This window comes from Dendropsophus ebraccatus, chromosome 12 (genome assembly GCF_027789765.1).
Source record: "Dendropsophus ebraccatus isolate aDenEbr1 chromosome 12, aDenEbr1.pat, whole genome shotgun sequence".
Lineage (NCBI taxonomy): Eukaryota > Metazoa > Chordata > Amphibia > Anura > Hylidae > Dendropsophus > Dendropsophus ebraccatus.
Genome location: NC_091465.1, coordinates 67,746,196 through 67,761,573, shown reverse-complemented (window position 1 = coordinate 67,761,573; position 15,378 = coordinate 67,746,196). Strand labels below are relative to the sequence as shown.

Below are 15,378 nucleotides of genomic sequence, written 5' to 3'. Positions count from 1 at the left end.
ACATCTACCCTGCCCCGAGGTGCTTATTTAGTTTCCTGTTTCCTGATCTGGTGGCACACAACAACAACACCACCACGGTCAGGGTCAGGGTCAGGGAGGGTGTAAAGCAGCGGCCCTCCTGCGCAGACAATGACACAGCACTAACACTTAATTTGCCAGTAGTCAAAATGGCGGCCGCGCGTACTCAGGAAAGCGTGCTGACGTAGGGCGCCGCATTACGTCATTCGAGAGGCGGGGCATTAGCTAGCCGCTCTGTGCTGTCTTGGCGGCAGGAGCGTAGTTGTGTAGTCGCTATTCGAAGAAGGGGATGGCGGAACAGGGAGCCGGCGGGGACTATCCCCGGAAAGAGGAGGAAGGAGCCAGCGGAGGGGCCGCGGGAGGAGGACGGAGGGGGAGCAGCAGCAGCACAGGTGAGGTGTATGGATACAGCGGTGGGGGGAGTCCCTCCTATAACATGCCCAGGCCTCTCCCCTCTGCTACTGCCACTTTACGTCACTTGGTGGTAAATCTTACTTATGACGTCATACGTGTTGTTGTGGAACTACAGGGCCCAGCCTTGTCCTGTCTTACAGATTGGTGGTCATTGGGTGGGTGACATGGTCACGTGATAAGGCTGGTGTGGCCCCTCCTGCAGGGCCCCTGGCTGCACAGTGGTGTGTACTGAACATCAAGTAATGTGAACAGGCGCTTATGATCCTAGAGGGGGGGGGGGTGCATAGTGTCCTGGGGGCAGGCAGTCCTATGTAAGTGATCAGCCTGGTGAGTGGTGATGGCACCGGGGCAGTGAGGTGGTAAGTGTCACCAGATTAGGTACAGCCCCTGTGCTTCTGTCCTGGGGGGGGGGGGGGGCATAGTGTCCTGGGGGCAGGCAGTCCTATGTAAGTGATCAGCCTGGTGAGTGGTGATGGCACGGGGGCAGTGAGGTGGTAAGTGTCACCAGATTAGGCAGTGTACTGGGGTTATCTGCTGCTGTTGATATGCCCAGCTGCCACATGATGTGGCTGGTGCCTGTATAGCGCCCCTGCTGGTGAAATGTGGCATAATGGGGTTCACTGGTGACACTGAGTGGGTCCGACCTGTCATAGTTGCCCCAATGGGGTAAATAGACTGTGGCGAACAGCCAAAGAGGTTATGCCAAGGTATAGGTAAGCGCTGTATGGCGTCTATGGCAGCGACACTGGTCATGTGACCAGATATGACAACATTGCACCACATGGCGGCAGATGTAAGTTATTGCATGTGACCCCCACAATTACATGAGATCCATCCAAGATTTCTTGTTACTGTCAGCTTGGGTGGTGGCCATCTGTGGGTCCCCGTGTGACCCCACGCACAATACCACCAGTGTGACACACTGATCAGCGTACGTGTGACCCCACTCACGTACCTGAGCCGCCATGCGGTACAATGCCACCAGTGCCAGGCTGTGATCTTCAGCTTTATGATCAGCGTTCGTGTGACCCTATCCGCAGCATAGATGAGGGTCTGATCAGTGGGGGACTCGTATGTCATGGTTATTGTGAGTGACTGCAGCACTAGCCCACCATTTGCGCTCTTACTGTATTCACTCAGACTTAGGGCCCTATTACACGGGATGATTATCGTGCGAAAAATCGTTAAATTCGAATTTAAACAATAATCGTTCTGTGTAATTTTAGGCAATGATCGAAAAATCGTGCGTATGTCGTTAATCGTAGATTTAGATCTGGACCTAAAATTGTCCTTAATCGTTCGCTGTAATTCCACACTCGTTCGCTCAAGTTCCGCATTTGTTCACTAATTGTTCAGTGTAATTGCACATTGTTCATTGTTTAGCTGGGATCAGAAGGTATAAACGATCATAGTAACGATCGCAATAACGGTAACGTAACGATTATCGTTTTGTGTAATTTGGTGAACAATTTCCGGTTAACTATAAACAATCTCGTTTGCGATCGTTTATCGTTAGTCATTAATCGTTAAAAATCGCTCTATGTAATAGGACCCTTAGTGTATTTCTATCTTGTATGTGTGGTCCCCTTTAAGAATAAGTCTGAGGATATACAGGAGGGAATTCCCGTAAGTAGAATGCCGCTCTGGGGAAATCCTGCTGGAGAGGGAAAGTTGATGGATATAGGTCACTGGTTAATCAATACTCAGATTCTCCAAGGCCCTCCAGCTGTCACCAAACTACAGTTCCCATCATGCCTGGACATTATCAGCTGCAGCGTCACCAGCTCACAGACCGCCGCCGCCGGCTTCCTGCAGCTCTTGGTACGTCATGTCCCAGCTTGGGAATCCCCACTCTCCCAGTCTGGAGGATTTTTTATGTCCCCCCCCCCCCACCACACACACACACACACACATACATCCTCCGCCTGCACCAGATTTTTAGATTTGACCAGAGTGCCCCCTTAAGGTGCTCATATACATATCAATGTCTGCTGAACACTGTGACGTCATTGTGACTCTTATGTGTATGGGTTATGCTATTGCTTTGTCTATGTTGGTGCATAGAGGATTGGGTATGGGCGGCCACAAGACAACTATCCAATACCAGACCGGTTCTGTGCGTCGGCTCTATTTATTAGAATGGGGCTCATGCTCTAAACTCATGGGGTGTTACCTCGGCATGCTGATTCCCTGGTGTGATCTGCATCTCTCCAGGAGTCTATTGGGGAGATTTATCAAACATGGTGTAAAGTGAGACTGTCTCAGTTGCCCCTAGCAACCAATCAGATTCCACCTTACATTCCTCAAAGACTCTTTGGAAAATGAAAGGTGGAATCTGATTGGTTGCTAGGGACAACTGAGACAGTCTCACTTTACACCATGTTTGATAAATCTCCCCCTATATGGCTACATGAATATTCAAGAGAAGTCCACGGGGGTTCCTCCATATTGCACCCCCGCAGTAACTCTGCAGTTTTCCTGTTTCTCGCCCGTGTCTGTTAGGACTTGAATATAGTTTGGGGGGGTGGGGGTGGGGGGGTGGGGGGGGTCGTTCCTCTGCTTGGGACCACCCTCACTTGCAGGACTTTGCACATTCTTGCATCATGGCTGATAACAGGAAACAATAGACTGCATTAAATTTCCCCCAGATAGAGAACAGACTTGTGGGTCCGCTTTGTTCTAATCCATTCATTACTTCTTATTTGTAAAAAAGGAAACGGTGTGTGTGTAATATTATAAGTGTTTATCTGTAGTTATGGGCACGTCATATACAGTCAGGAGTCATACTGAAAGTAGAACCAGTTGTACAGCGCCCTGCCGGTGTGGGTCTCCCCTGTCATAGTCTTTGGGGGTTGCATAACTCTGAATTCCTCTATGTAATATTATTGGATTCTCCACAGCCCGGCCCCTCTGTATCTCGTGGACAGGGCATCAATCTGTTTTACCTGGAAACCCTTTTAAAATGCTTACTATTTGTAGGGACTCTATTTTCTTAGTTTAGAAGGTGCATACTGATTTTTTTTTTTAAGTATTTTGTTATTTTTAAAGCCACTTTATGTAGTATGACCTTCTCTTGTTTTGGGGTCTTTCTCTTGATACCTCCTAATAGTTTTTTTAGTTTGTGCTTTTTATGATGTTGGAGTTGCCTTTATTGGTGTTTGCTTTTTGTATTTCCATCCTATGAACGTTGTGCGGCATAATGTAATATGACAGATGATCATACATGCTACGTGACATGATCCAGTAAGGTCACTGGGCCCATTTGTCAGGTGTCTGCAGAATATCCCGGCCCGCTGGCTATATCACACTTGGCCAATAAATTCCCTTCAAAAATGGCCGCTGTGGCTTACACCCAGGGGTGTTGTCATACACGCAGTGATGTCACCCACACTCGAGATGTTTGTCTCAGTCTCTTTGGCGTTAAGTCTTATGTAACTGAATTTCATTGAAACTTAATCCGGGTTTTATACTTGGCAGTCGTTCCTCTGCATCTTTTAGTTTAGTCCATGCTGTTTTTAAATGTGAAACTCCAAAAGCTCAAGTAGAAAGCAGAAAATGTGACACTGGCTGAAGTCCGGGAGACCTCCTGTCAAGGGGTGGAGTGCTCAAAATCACTTTTCCCAAATCGCCTTGGTCAGCAGATAAAATCGAAGTTTGTCTACTTGAAGTGGTATTCTGATTTTTCTAGAAATATGTAAATGCTATTAGGACAGTGCAGAACTAGGGTAAAAAAGCTACTTGGCCCCGGTCCCCTACACCCCTGGTTTGTCTATCCTGTCATCTTCTGAGATGAGCACTCCATGCAGGACCTGCCAGCTCAGCCAATCATAGGCCGCAGAAGTGTCCCATCCCAGCCATTGGTTGGCTGAGCAGGCAGGTCCTTCTCTAAGTGCTCATATCGGAAGCTGGTAGAAGATCTGGGGGAATGGACAGTCAAATGGGAGCTGTGGGGGATCAGGCTGGGTAAGTATAAGGGTTTTTTGTTTTTTCACAGCACCAAAAACATAGGAACTTTTAAATAGTACTGGAATACTACTTTGAATGAGTCTCCTTACCCACCGGTTAACCTGGCACTGGTGTAAAACTGTAACTCCCAGTATGCCCAAGTTAGATCATTAGACTGGCATTTGTAATTTTCCATTAGGCACATTTTGGTTGTTACATGTCTATTGTGGTATCTGTAGTGTGAGTGTATGTGAATATATAGGTAGATTCTGCCTTAAAATCCATTATGGCCCCTTCATTATGGGGGTCCCGGGTCCTCATCCTTCCCCCTTGCAGTGATGGCAGCATCTCCTCCTGGACGTCCCTGTAGTTTGAGCTCGGTGTTGTTGGAGATGTAAGCGCTGGAGGTCGGCAGTCAGGTCCAGGTAGAGTCTGTGGTCTTGGAGACGAGATGTCTATACGTCAACATAGAGAGATAGGAAGGTGACTCATACCAGGAAACTCAGCCGAGCAACCAGTGTCTGCAGTGTGTTTTGTTGCTTCTTGTATTTGGTGTTTTAAATGTTTTTTTTTAGTCAACAGCTGCAGAAAAATATTCTGCTGACTAGAGATGAGCACAGCTTGAACATACGGAGCCCCCTCATCCAGCAGTTGATTACTGGTGGCTGAAGAAGTTGGATGCTGCCCCAGGGAAACATGGATAGGACATAGACTATATCCATGTTTTCCAGGACTCCCTAGGGCTGCATGCAACTTCTTCAGCCAATTGCTGAACGATCTGACTTGGCACGCTCGAGCTGTGCTCATCTCTACTGATATGTTTCTGTATAAAATGCTGAGAATTTATTTTTTTTTTTTGTTGATTCTGTGGATCCGGCAAAGAGAGTTGAGCACATCTACATTAATAAAAGGTTATTCCTTTCTAAAGAAGATATTCTCCATCCACAGGATAGGGGATCGCCAGCTCATGGGTGGGAGTTCATCTGCTGGGACACCTATCTGATATTGAGAATGGAAGCTGCAGCTCCATTATTTCTGAATGATTACTGAAGCCCTCTACAGAATGGTGCCGCTCCATTATTACTGAAGCCCTCTACAGAATGGTGCCGCTCCATTATTACTGAAGCCCTCTACAGAATGGTGCCGCTCCATTATTACTGAAGCCCTCTACAGAATGGTGCCGCTCCATTATTACTGAAGCCCTCTACAGAATGGTGCCGCTCCATTATTACTGAAGCCCTCTACAGAATGGTGCCGCTCCATTATTACTGAAGCCCTCTACAGAATGGTGCCGCTCCATTATTACTGAAGCCCTCTACAGAATGGTGCCGCTCCATTATTACTGAAGCCCTCTACAGAATGGTGCCGCTCCATTATTACTGAAGCCCTCTACAGAATGGTGCCGCTCCATTATTACTGAAGCCCTCTACAGAATGGTGCCGCTCCATTATTACTGAAGCCCTATACAGAATGAGCAGAGTGTCCGCTGGGGGCAGTTTTGTTCTTGTTTTCAGGTTCAGGGGATCCTAGCAGTTTGACCCCAACCAGTGAGCTAGTAATCCCCTGAATGGAGGATAACTTCAGATAGGAATACCTCTTTAGGACACACAGAACACACATTGAAAGTGTAACTACCATTTAAAAAAACTTGACATATCAGAAGTGTAAATCGGTCAGGGTCTGGTTGCTGTGAACCCCTTTGATAGCTAGAATGAAGGGGATGCTATGACATGTCAGCAGAAAATGTTAGTTACACTTCAAGGGTATGATTATGCTGAGCAAAACAGACGGAATCCCATCAGCCTCAGTGTCTCTATGGGGATGGCTTGCGCGCCGCTCTCCGCTGAAAGAGTTTACATGTCAATTCTTTAAACAGATAGCAACAGAAGTGGAGCAATGCAAGCCATCCCATAGAGACACTGTGTGACACTGAGGCAGGCGGGGAGCTCTGCCACAGAATTATGTCCGTTTTACTCAGTGTGAACAGGCCCTAAGGAATCGACTGCTGATTCAGTTACATTGATTCTACTACATAGGATGATTACCTCCCCCATCAAGCAGATATCCCCCCGTGTAATTATTTTTTGCCACCTTATGGTGTCGATGATTATAAGGCCTGCAGTATTCTATCACTGTAGATTAGACCTGTAAAGTTGTTCAGGATGTGGGGTAATTCATGTCCATATTCTGTTCATCCACATATGACGATGTGGCCATTTTCCTTAGATCTTCAAAATGATTTCTGCTTTGCATATAATTCAATTATTTTTTTTTTTCATTGTAGGCGTCTCTACAGAACAGATCATGCAGACCGGCAACTTACTTCTGCGCGGGTGAGTAGCCATGTTGGTGCTTTTCCTCCTCCATCTATTTTGAAGGGCTGTATCCTCTTACACGTTTTGTCCTATCTTTATGTGGAATGTCCTCTCCCTCGCCAGGTTCATATCGGATCGTGTGCAGCGCAGTTCAGTTCCGGATACCGAAAGAGTTCCAGAGCTGGGTGGGGTGGAACAGCTGCAGGTGAATCCTTCCACAAAAAGACTGTGTGAATGCCTGCGAAAGATAGGAGACGAATTAGACGGGAACATGGAGCTGCAGAGGTATGGATTTGACCCTTGTGGGTTGTTACTTATATCTAAATCAGCAGTAAAGCTAGAACAGGTCACACAACCCCTGAGCGGTACTTAAAGGCAACCTGTCATCAGATTCATGCGGAGACAGGGACAGCCTTCCCTAGTACACCTGTCTATGGTTCAGGCTAAGGAGAACCCGTCAGTGCACACAATGAAGCGCGCGACGCCGGCCGCACACTCCATAGTGTGCTGTGGGGAGTTCTGATGTGGGCGCGCATGGATGCGCCCGCATCAGAACTAATCGGCGCTAAAGATCATCCAGTCAGTACTGCAGTAACGGCCGGGATGATCTTTGCAGAGACTGGCCGTTCAGTGACCCAGCCGGGTCACGGAACGGCCGGTCTCTTGCAGTGTGTGGACATAGCCTAGTGGACAAATTTATCTGACAGATTTTTTAAGCCAAAGCCAGAAATGGATTAGAAAAGAGGAGAAATCTTGGTGTTTTCTTTATGACCTGTTATTTGTTTATAGTCTGTTCCTGGTTTTGGCTTCATAAATCTGTCTGTGTAAACGCACCATAAGTCTATAAAACAAGCTCAGGGCTTGACTATGAGTACCAGCAGTTGACACTACCATTAACCCCTTAGCAACCCATGACATATCTGGTACGGGGACCCCGCTCTGAACGGCGCTGATCCTGGCTGACATGTGCAGCCGGGCAGTGCCTCTGTTAGCCGGCGCGGGTCCCGTTGCCGCGCCGGCTAATTAAGTCTCTAAGTGCAGCTGTGCAGGGTGGGGGGGTGGGGTGGGTGGAGATCCGTTCTTCTGCCTGTGTCGGGCCTCAGTGTCGGAATGACGCTGATCCCGGCTCAGCAATAGATTGCTATGGCCTGCAGCAGGCCATAGCAATCTATGACTGATCTAATCAATCTTTGCTGTGTATATACACAGCATTGATCTCTATGAGAGATCAGTGCTGTTTATATACAAGTCCCCCAGGGGGACTTCTAGTTAAAGTAAAAATAAAAGTAAAAATGTTTTTTTATTAATAAAAAAATCCCCTCCCCTATTAAAAGTCCAAATCACCCCCCTTTTCCCATTTTACAAATATAAATAAACAAACAATCATGTTTGGTAACACCGCGCGCTTAATCGCCCAAACTATTAATTAATCACATTCCTGATCTCGTACGGTAAACTGCGTAAGCGCCAAAAGATTCCAAAGTGCAAAATTGCGCATTTTTGGTTGCATCAAATGTAATAAAAATTTTTTATAAAAAGTGATCAAAAAGTCATATATGCGCAATCAAGGTACCGATAGAAAGAACACATCACAGCGCAAAAAATGACACCTCACACAGCCCCATAGACCAAAGGATAAAAGCGCTATAAGCCTGGGAATAGAGCGATTTTAAGGAACATACACTCACCGGCTTCTTTATTAGGTACACCATGCTAGTAACGGGTTGGACCCCCTTTTGCCTTCAGAACTGCCTCAATTCTTGGTGGCATAGATTCAACAAGGTGCTGGAAGCTTCCTCAGAGATTTTGGTCCATATTGACATGATGGCATCACACAGTTACATGCAGTTGGACAGGTGTACCTAATAAAGTGGCCGGTGAGTGTATATTTGTTAACAATGGTTTGAATTTTTTACAAGCCATCAGATAATATAAAAGTTATACATGTTACATATCGTTGTAATCGTAACGACTTGAGGAACATGCATAACCAGTCAGTTTTACCATAGGACGAACGGCGTAAATGCAAAACTCCCCGAAATCAAAACAAATTCCTTTTTTTTTTTCAATTTGACATCGCAAATGATTTTTTTCCGGTTTCGCAGCATATGTTATGGAAAATTAATGCCTGTCATTGCAAAGTACAATTGGTTTCGCAAAAAAAAAAGCGCTCAAATACGTCTCTAGGTGAAAAAATGCAAGCGCTATGGACTTTTAAACATAAAGTGGAAAAAGCAAAAGTGCATAAACGAAAATTGGCTTTGACCTTAAGGGGTTAATGACGGTTATCAGCGATCACACAGGTGTGAGTTTAAACCCTCATATGCCACAAACAATACTGATTGCAGTATTAAGGTGTTTCAATGACAGGACAGATTTGCAGTCCTGCATTGTGACTGCAAGGGTGTTGATCATTGTCCATCGTAGACTGAGTCCCTTGTGTGGCCGACTCAGGGATCTGCTAGTAGAGCCTGGCTTAGGCAAAATCTACTAGTGGAGCACTGATCTGGCTGATCAGTACTATGCAATACTATAGCATTGTAAGCAATCTGATATGTCTATATCACATATATACGTATGTGTGTGTGTGTATGTATGTGTGTGTGTGTGTGTATATATATATATATATATATATATATATATATATATATATATATATATATATATAAAAACACAGTAATCACTGAACTCAAGGAGAACAGCGAAAAAAATTCCAATGAAGTACTCAATCAAGAGTCTCCACTGATGCCCCCAAAAATTTAAATATGCAAAACAAGAGTCCGTGGAGCCTCAGTTACGAGTCTCAAAACACGGGATAGCCAGATATCTCTAGCCTGTTGCCAACGGGGTGCCTCCATGATGGGGAGAGCACCACACCACCCTGATAAATAGCCCCTTAAGTCCCACTCGGTTGCGAGTATTGGAACATAGACAGGGAAACAACAGGGTGGCCCCTTTTGTCAATGTCTAACTCAAGGTGCGAGTATTGCGATCATATATATATATATATATATATATATATATATATATATATATATATATATATATATATATATATATATAAATTACTGTGATCTCTGATCCCAGCTGAGGTCCTGCAGCCATTATATTCTTTTTCGTTGCCTCCAACATATTTCTATCTTCATGTATCATGTACCTGACACTCTTATCTGCTGCTTTCTGGTAGGATGATTGAGCAGGTCCACGGCACACCTCCTAAGGAAGTCTTTTTACAAGTGGCTACTGAAATGTTTGCAGATGGCAATTTTAACTGGGGACGTGTGGTAGCTCTCTTCTATTTTGCCTGCAAGCTGGTTCTTAAGGTGAGCGTCTTATTTTTATAGTCATGTCAGTATATCATTACAAATGCTTAGAGCAAGGCTATGTTGACGCCTTGTTTTCTGCTCCAAGCCAGGCTATTAAAAAAATACTGATACTTATTCTAGTCTAAATTGTTGCAGATGGTCCCATTGACTTGATTGGGCTGGGCATAGTCATTTTGTGACTGTTCTGTGCATTTTCTGTCCACATACTTGTGTTTGAAGGACTCAAATGTTTTCCACTTTTTTGAGTCCTACCCAAACATGGCATATGTCCTGGAAATGGACAGAACGTAGTTGCAGATGGCCAGAAAAGACAAATACTACCTGATGGCTATTTGCAGAGATATTAAATAATGTTTCCTCCTTAAGCTTAAAGGGGTTTTCCTCTTAAAACTAACTTTTCCCCTATCAACAGGATAAGGGACAAGTAAGAGATCGTGGGGGGGTCCAAGCACCCTACCTCCCGGCAGAATTTACACGTGACCAGCGGCTCTGTTCATTCTCTATGTAGCTGTCGGAAAGAGCCAAGTGCTGTACTCTTCTCTCTCTGGCAGCTCCATTCATTCTTTAGGGAGCTGTCGGTGAGAGCTGAGTACAACAGTCTTTCCGATGGCTCCATAGAAAATGAATAGAGCCGGGTGTCCCGTGCTGTACTCGCGGATGTATACAAAACAAAGGAGCCAGGGGGAATGGAGGTCAGAGCCCCCCCCCCCCATGAGTATGGCCTCCAAGATTGTCTTTCTGTGGTTTTATTTCATCTGGTTAACTCTTCTACAAGACGGTCACATTTATGTGTTATGGGCTTCTTATACTGTCTGGTTACAGATTTTACATGAGGTAGTTAGACCCCTTTTTCTCGGGATGTTATGAGAGGGCTGATCACTGTCCCTCTCCTTTAGGCACTGTGTTCACATGTTCCACAAATGATTCGCACAATCATAGACTGGACTATGGAGTACCTTAGAGACCATGTTGTCCAGTGGATACGGGATCAAGGAGGATGGGTGAGTGACTTATTAATGTGCCTTTGTAATAACAACACTGGATTGTTGTAGGGTTCACTAGATTTTAAGGCAACAAGCATCGAGTCCACCTAAGCAGAGGCTTCTGCAATCCCAATAACCTATTAAGGCTACGTGCACACTACGGATTTCCGCTGAGACTTAAAGTAGATTCCACCGTGCAGCCTTCAATTGAAGTTCTGCCCGTTCCATAGACTTGATGATATTTGCCAGCAAATTCCGCCGTCCGCCCAAAGGAGCCTAGCATCTTCTACCTTCAGCTGCTTGCCTTATAAAGACTGGGCATAGCAAAGTAGTGGTTTATACAGAGTATTGTGTATGTATAATCTATATATAATATGTCTTGCAGCAGGGCACCTCCTTTTACACATCATCAAGATCCCTGAATATTTGAACCATCTATTCCTTAACTCTGACACCTTTTCTTTCCTCTTTCCACAGGAGGGACTTCTCTCTTACTTTGGCACACCTACCTGGCAAACCATCGGGGTCTTCCTAGCTGGTGTTCTCACTGCCACTGTTGCCATCTGGAAATATTCTTAAGACTTCTCTTGCCTTCCTAAACCTCTCATAGGCTTGTATTTTACATCCGGAAGCACAAACTTTAACCCCGGTTACTCCAGCATTGACGACAGCTTGAAAGCAAGTGCTTCCATCAGGGACTCCACCACACTCCACCCGAACAGCTCTTGCGTGGCCACTGGCGCCAGTTTTGGGATCATTTTTAATTTTCCCTCCCTTTTTTTTTTTATTACATTAAAACATGTGCCTTTTTTAATAGTTAAAATGGTTTTAATAAGCCTTGTTTGATTTAATACTTGAATTTGTGCCCTTTCTGCATCTTTATATATAGAAACAAAGGTATCAGTGTCGGAGGGGAGGACAGTCATGGAGGAATGTGCTCCTATCCCCAGTGTCCCGAGCTTGCTGGATTAGTTTTGTTTTTTTGCTGAGTTTGCACCTTTTTAAGTGGATAAATTCCGTTATTTAAGAAAAGGGAAAATGGTTACCGCTTCAAAGCAGCGTCGCATGTCCGTATCCATAACGCAGTGTTGTCATAGGTTCCGGAGTGTAGAAGGTGAAATGCTGCTTTCTGACATGGCTGTCTCCAAATGTGAAACTGGCCAGTCTTGTAGGTGTTGATACCTGGTTGTAGGGTGAAATGGCTTTTCCTTTGTATGTCCTGACGACTATGTATTGTAATCCACAAAAAAAGCTATTTACATTTGGCTCAGAAGGAATCAGTCATCACTTTCGTGTTGCCTGAACTGTGTGTCATCTAGGTGGTCACCAGTGGCTTCTGCCTGCTCTGTGCACCAATAGATCTCCTCCTGTTTGGGTAGAGGGAGAGATCTATCAGTCACGGATGAAGGGAAGGGGAGAACTCACTGGAGACTGCTCTGATCACTTGCGTTTCAGGCAGCATTAAAGGGGTTATCCAGCGAGACAGCACCACTCTTGTATCCAGTTTGGGTGTAGGTTTTTCAACTATCCACTGTCCACTATCATTAACTCATAGCTCCAATGCAAACAACTTTGCAAACACTGTGAATGACACCTCTCCCCCTCTTTTTTTGTTTACAACTCCTGTGTATTTCTATGGTAACAGACTACAGTGTAGTCATGTCTTGCTAGCATCCATCTGTCCCATAATGCTAGCTACCATACCATGACTAGGAAGTAGTACAGTAATAGATATATGGGGGTACAATGTGTGCTTGCATTGTGAAACCGCACAAACTTATAGGCTTGCCTTGCAGTTGTGTAGGTAGATGCATGAAAAGTAAGGCTGGTTGTAGACGAGTGTAATAAAGCTGAAAGTCCTGGCCAAGCTGCTTTCAGTATATTTCATCAGACCCTCAGTAAGAGTCCATTTACACAGAAAGATTATCTGCCAAAGATTTGAAGCCAAAGCCAGGAATGGATTCATAAAGGGGAACAATTTCAGGCTTTTCTGTATGACCTGATCTCTGTTTATAGTCTGTTCCTGGCTTTGGCTTCAAATCTTTGGCAGATAATCTGTCAGATAATCTTTCTGTGTAAAAGCACCATTAGATCTGGACCTGTGGTCAGATATGGTCACATAACTCCAGCCAAATGACATTCATCTGAAACTTGTGTAATAAAGTAGCCTAGATCCACAAAAAACAAAACAAAAAAAACTAAGGACCCAAAATTGCAAAAATGGTACGTTTTCTAAAAGAAATCAGCCGTCTCTTCTCATTTTATGCTATCTGTATAAAATCCCTTTATTATTGCAGTGTATGCTGTTTTTTATGTAGACGTTGCTTCTGTAGTGAATGTGGAAACAGCACCACCTAATGGCTATGGGCAGTATAGCTGGTGTCTCTGGGAACAGTATAGCTTTATCAATATCAGTATTGGTATATTGTAAGGAGCTCTGTGTCAAAATGCTTTCTACAAAAAAAAATATATAAAATCTAGAATATGTCTCATAAGACATAATAAAAAAAAGGATAATTTATATTCTGTATTGAAGAAAAAATTCCAAGCTGTGGTCACTTTTTGTGAATGTATAACCACTTATGTGTTGTGATGGACATACATAGGAAAAGAAGCCATATTGGAAAAAAAAAATATTCAATCCCATCTGTGAATTTTGTCATCTTTATATTTTATTAAAGTTCTTGTAGAATTTTTTTATTTTTTTATTTATTTTACTTTTTTGTGTATTTTTTTTTCTTTTTTTTTTTTTTTCTACAAGTAGAAGGTGTAGATGGATGTGTCAGTGCAATGATGAACTTTACTGGACAAATACTTGATACCACTATACCTCAGCCACATGCTTTACAGCCTTTGTTATCTGGATGATGGTGGGCAGTGAAGATTTCTTGTCGCTATTACTTCATACCAGCTTTATTGGAACTGAACGATGGAATTTTTATAACCCATTACTATAGATTTTAGGAATAGACAATCATTTGATGATGTGTTTTAATTTTTTTTTCTTTACAGCTTGCGCCTTTAATTGTGCTGCCATATTTTTTGCCTTTTATGCCTCCTTCATAAGGTAATAAAATGCCTTTTGGTTACCAGGACAATACATAACAATGCATATTCTCTGTGGATTGCCGAGTTGCCACCTTTGGAGCCAATAGCTGTCGTACTGTCCCAGGAGGGTTTGGGTGCCCCTGTACTTTACCTACATTGCCCTGGCTTGTACATAGTGATGTAGATGATAGAGGTGCATTGGATATGGGCATTTGCTCCAAAGGTTGAGTGGCACGTTACATGATAAAGTATGACAGATCTGCTTCTATTCATTATTAGGTTTTTACTTTCTTACAGGAAAGAATCAGTTTATATGTATTAGCTTAATATAAGGTTCTTTGCTTTGTTACAGAGATCATTTCTATGCATACACAGGTTAGGACCCTATTACATGGGGTGAGTATCAACTGAACAGGCGGATAACTCCTGTGTAATACAGCCAGCAAACAAGCTTGTCTGTCATGTTATTGGCTATGTATCTGCCCTTGTAAAAGGGGATTTGTGGCCGATGACCATTTCAGGCAATTGTTTTTGTGGCCGTCCCCACATGGTGCTCAAGCCATGGCTCTGCCAATGAGTGCTGATCTACACAATGGGTGCTAGTTTACAGCACAGGGTTGTGCAGAGTAGTGTAAGGCCCTTGGTTAAAGGGGTTGCTCACTCTGGGCTATCCCTAGGAACAAGTGTTCGGTTCCCCTGCAGCGCCACTGCAGGATAATTTAAGTATTGCATAACTCCCATTAAAAACACTGTGCTGTGTGTAATGCAAGAATATATTGAGTCCTCTATAGACTCTAATCACTGTGCCCAATAGAGAATTAAACTTTGCTTCCACTGTTGTCTGAACGTTTGGGGGTCCGAGACCCCCACTAATCCAGGGAACAAGGCCTCATGCCACCTCCATGTGAATAGAGCAGCAGTCAAGCATGGGATAATAAATTTTATTAGCAGGTTTGTGCACACATAGAAACATAGAACCCCATTACTTCTTAATATTACAATCATTGGTGTGCATTGGGATCTTTATTCACATTCATCGGTTCCTGGTTATTTCTCAATCACAAAGGTTTCTCTCACACGGGTGCTCCCCCAGACACTGCATTGTGGAGGGGTGGGCTCTATGCAAACCAACTGTTTGTACAATATCCTAACAACAATCAACTCTCTCAGAATTGTAACTAACATTTTGTATGGCTTTTTAATTGTGGTTCTCATGTCTGTTCAGTCCAATTGGAATAAACCTTGATTATGTTATTCAGGATTTGTGTTTATTTATTTTTATTAATAGAGAAGTGCATGGCCTGTAAGACCACACACAATACTTTGGTG

The 15,378-nt window shown here is 44.0% G+C and overlaps 1 protein-coding gene and 1 long non-coding RNA gene across 2 annotated transcripts; one reads left to right on the top strand and one right to left on the bottom strand.

The window, feature by feature from the left end:
- Positions 1–239: 239 nt before the first annotated feature.
- Positions 240–14,872, top strand: BAX (BCL2 associated X, apoptosis regulator). The gene is made up of 6 exons (XM_069947727.1): positions 240–410; positions 6,662–6,710; positions 6,816–6,977; positions 9,880–10,015; positions 10,915–11,019; positions 11,479–14,872. Exons 1-6 carry the CDS (start codon positions 308–310, stop codon positions 11,578–11,580), a joined length of 657 nt encoding a protein of 218 aa, XP_069803828.1. The 5' UTR covers positions 240–307; the 3' UTR covers positions 11,581–14,872.
- LOC138769328 (uncharacterized) lies at positions 3,941–10,406 on the bottom strand. The gene is made up of 3 exons (XR_011359236.1): positions 10,340–10,406; positions 6,701–6,930; positions 3,941–4,832 (listed from the first exon to the last, which is right to left on the bottom strand). It is a non-coding gene; the product is annotated as an uncharacterized lncRNA (long non-coding RNA).
- Positions 14,873–15,378: the final 506 nt, after the last annotated feature.

Bases quoted from the DNA above. Each gene is read 5' to 3' on its own strand.
- BAX (XM_069947727.1), top strand. From the start codon at position 308: ATGGCGGAACAGGGAGCCGGCGGGGACTATCCCCGGAAAGAGGAGGAA. The intron at 6,978-9,879 runs GTATGGATTTGA...GCTTTCTGGTAG, and splicing joins GGGAACATGGAGCTGCAGAG to GATGATTGAGCAGGTCCACG. The intron at 10,016-10,914 runs GTGAGCGTCTTA...CCTCTCCTTTAG, and splicing joins CCTGCAAGCTGGTTCTTAAG to GCACTGTGTTCACATGTTCC.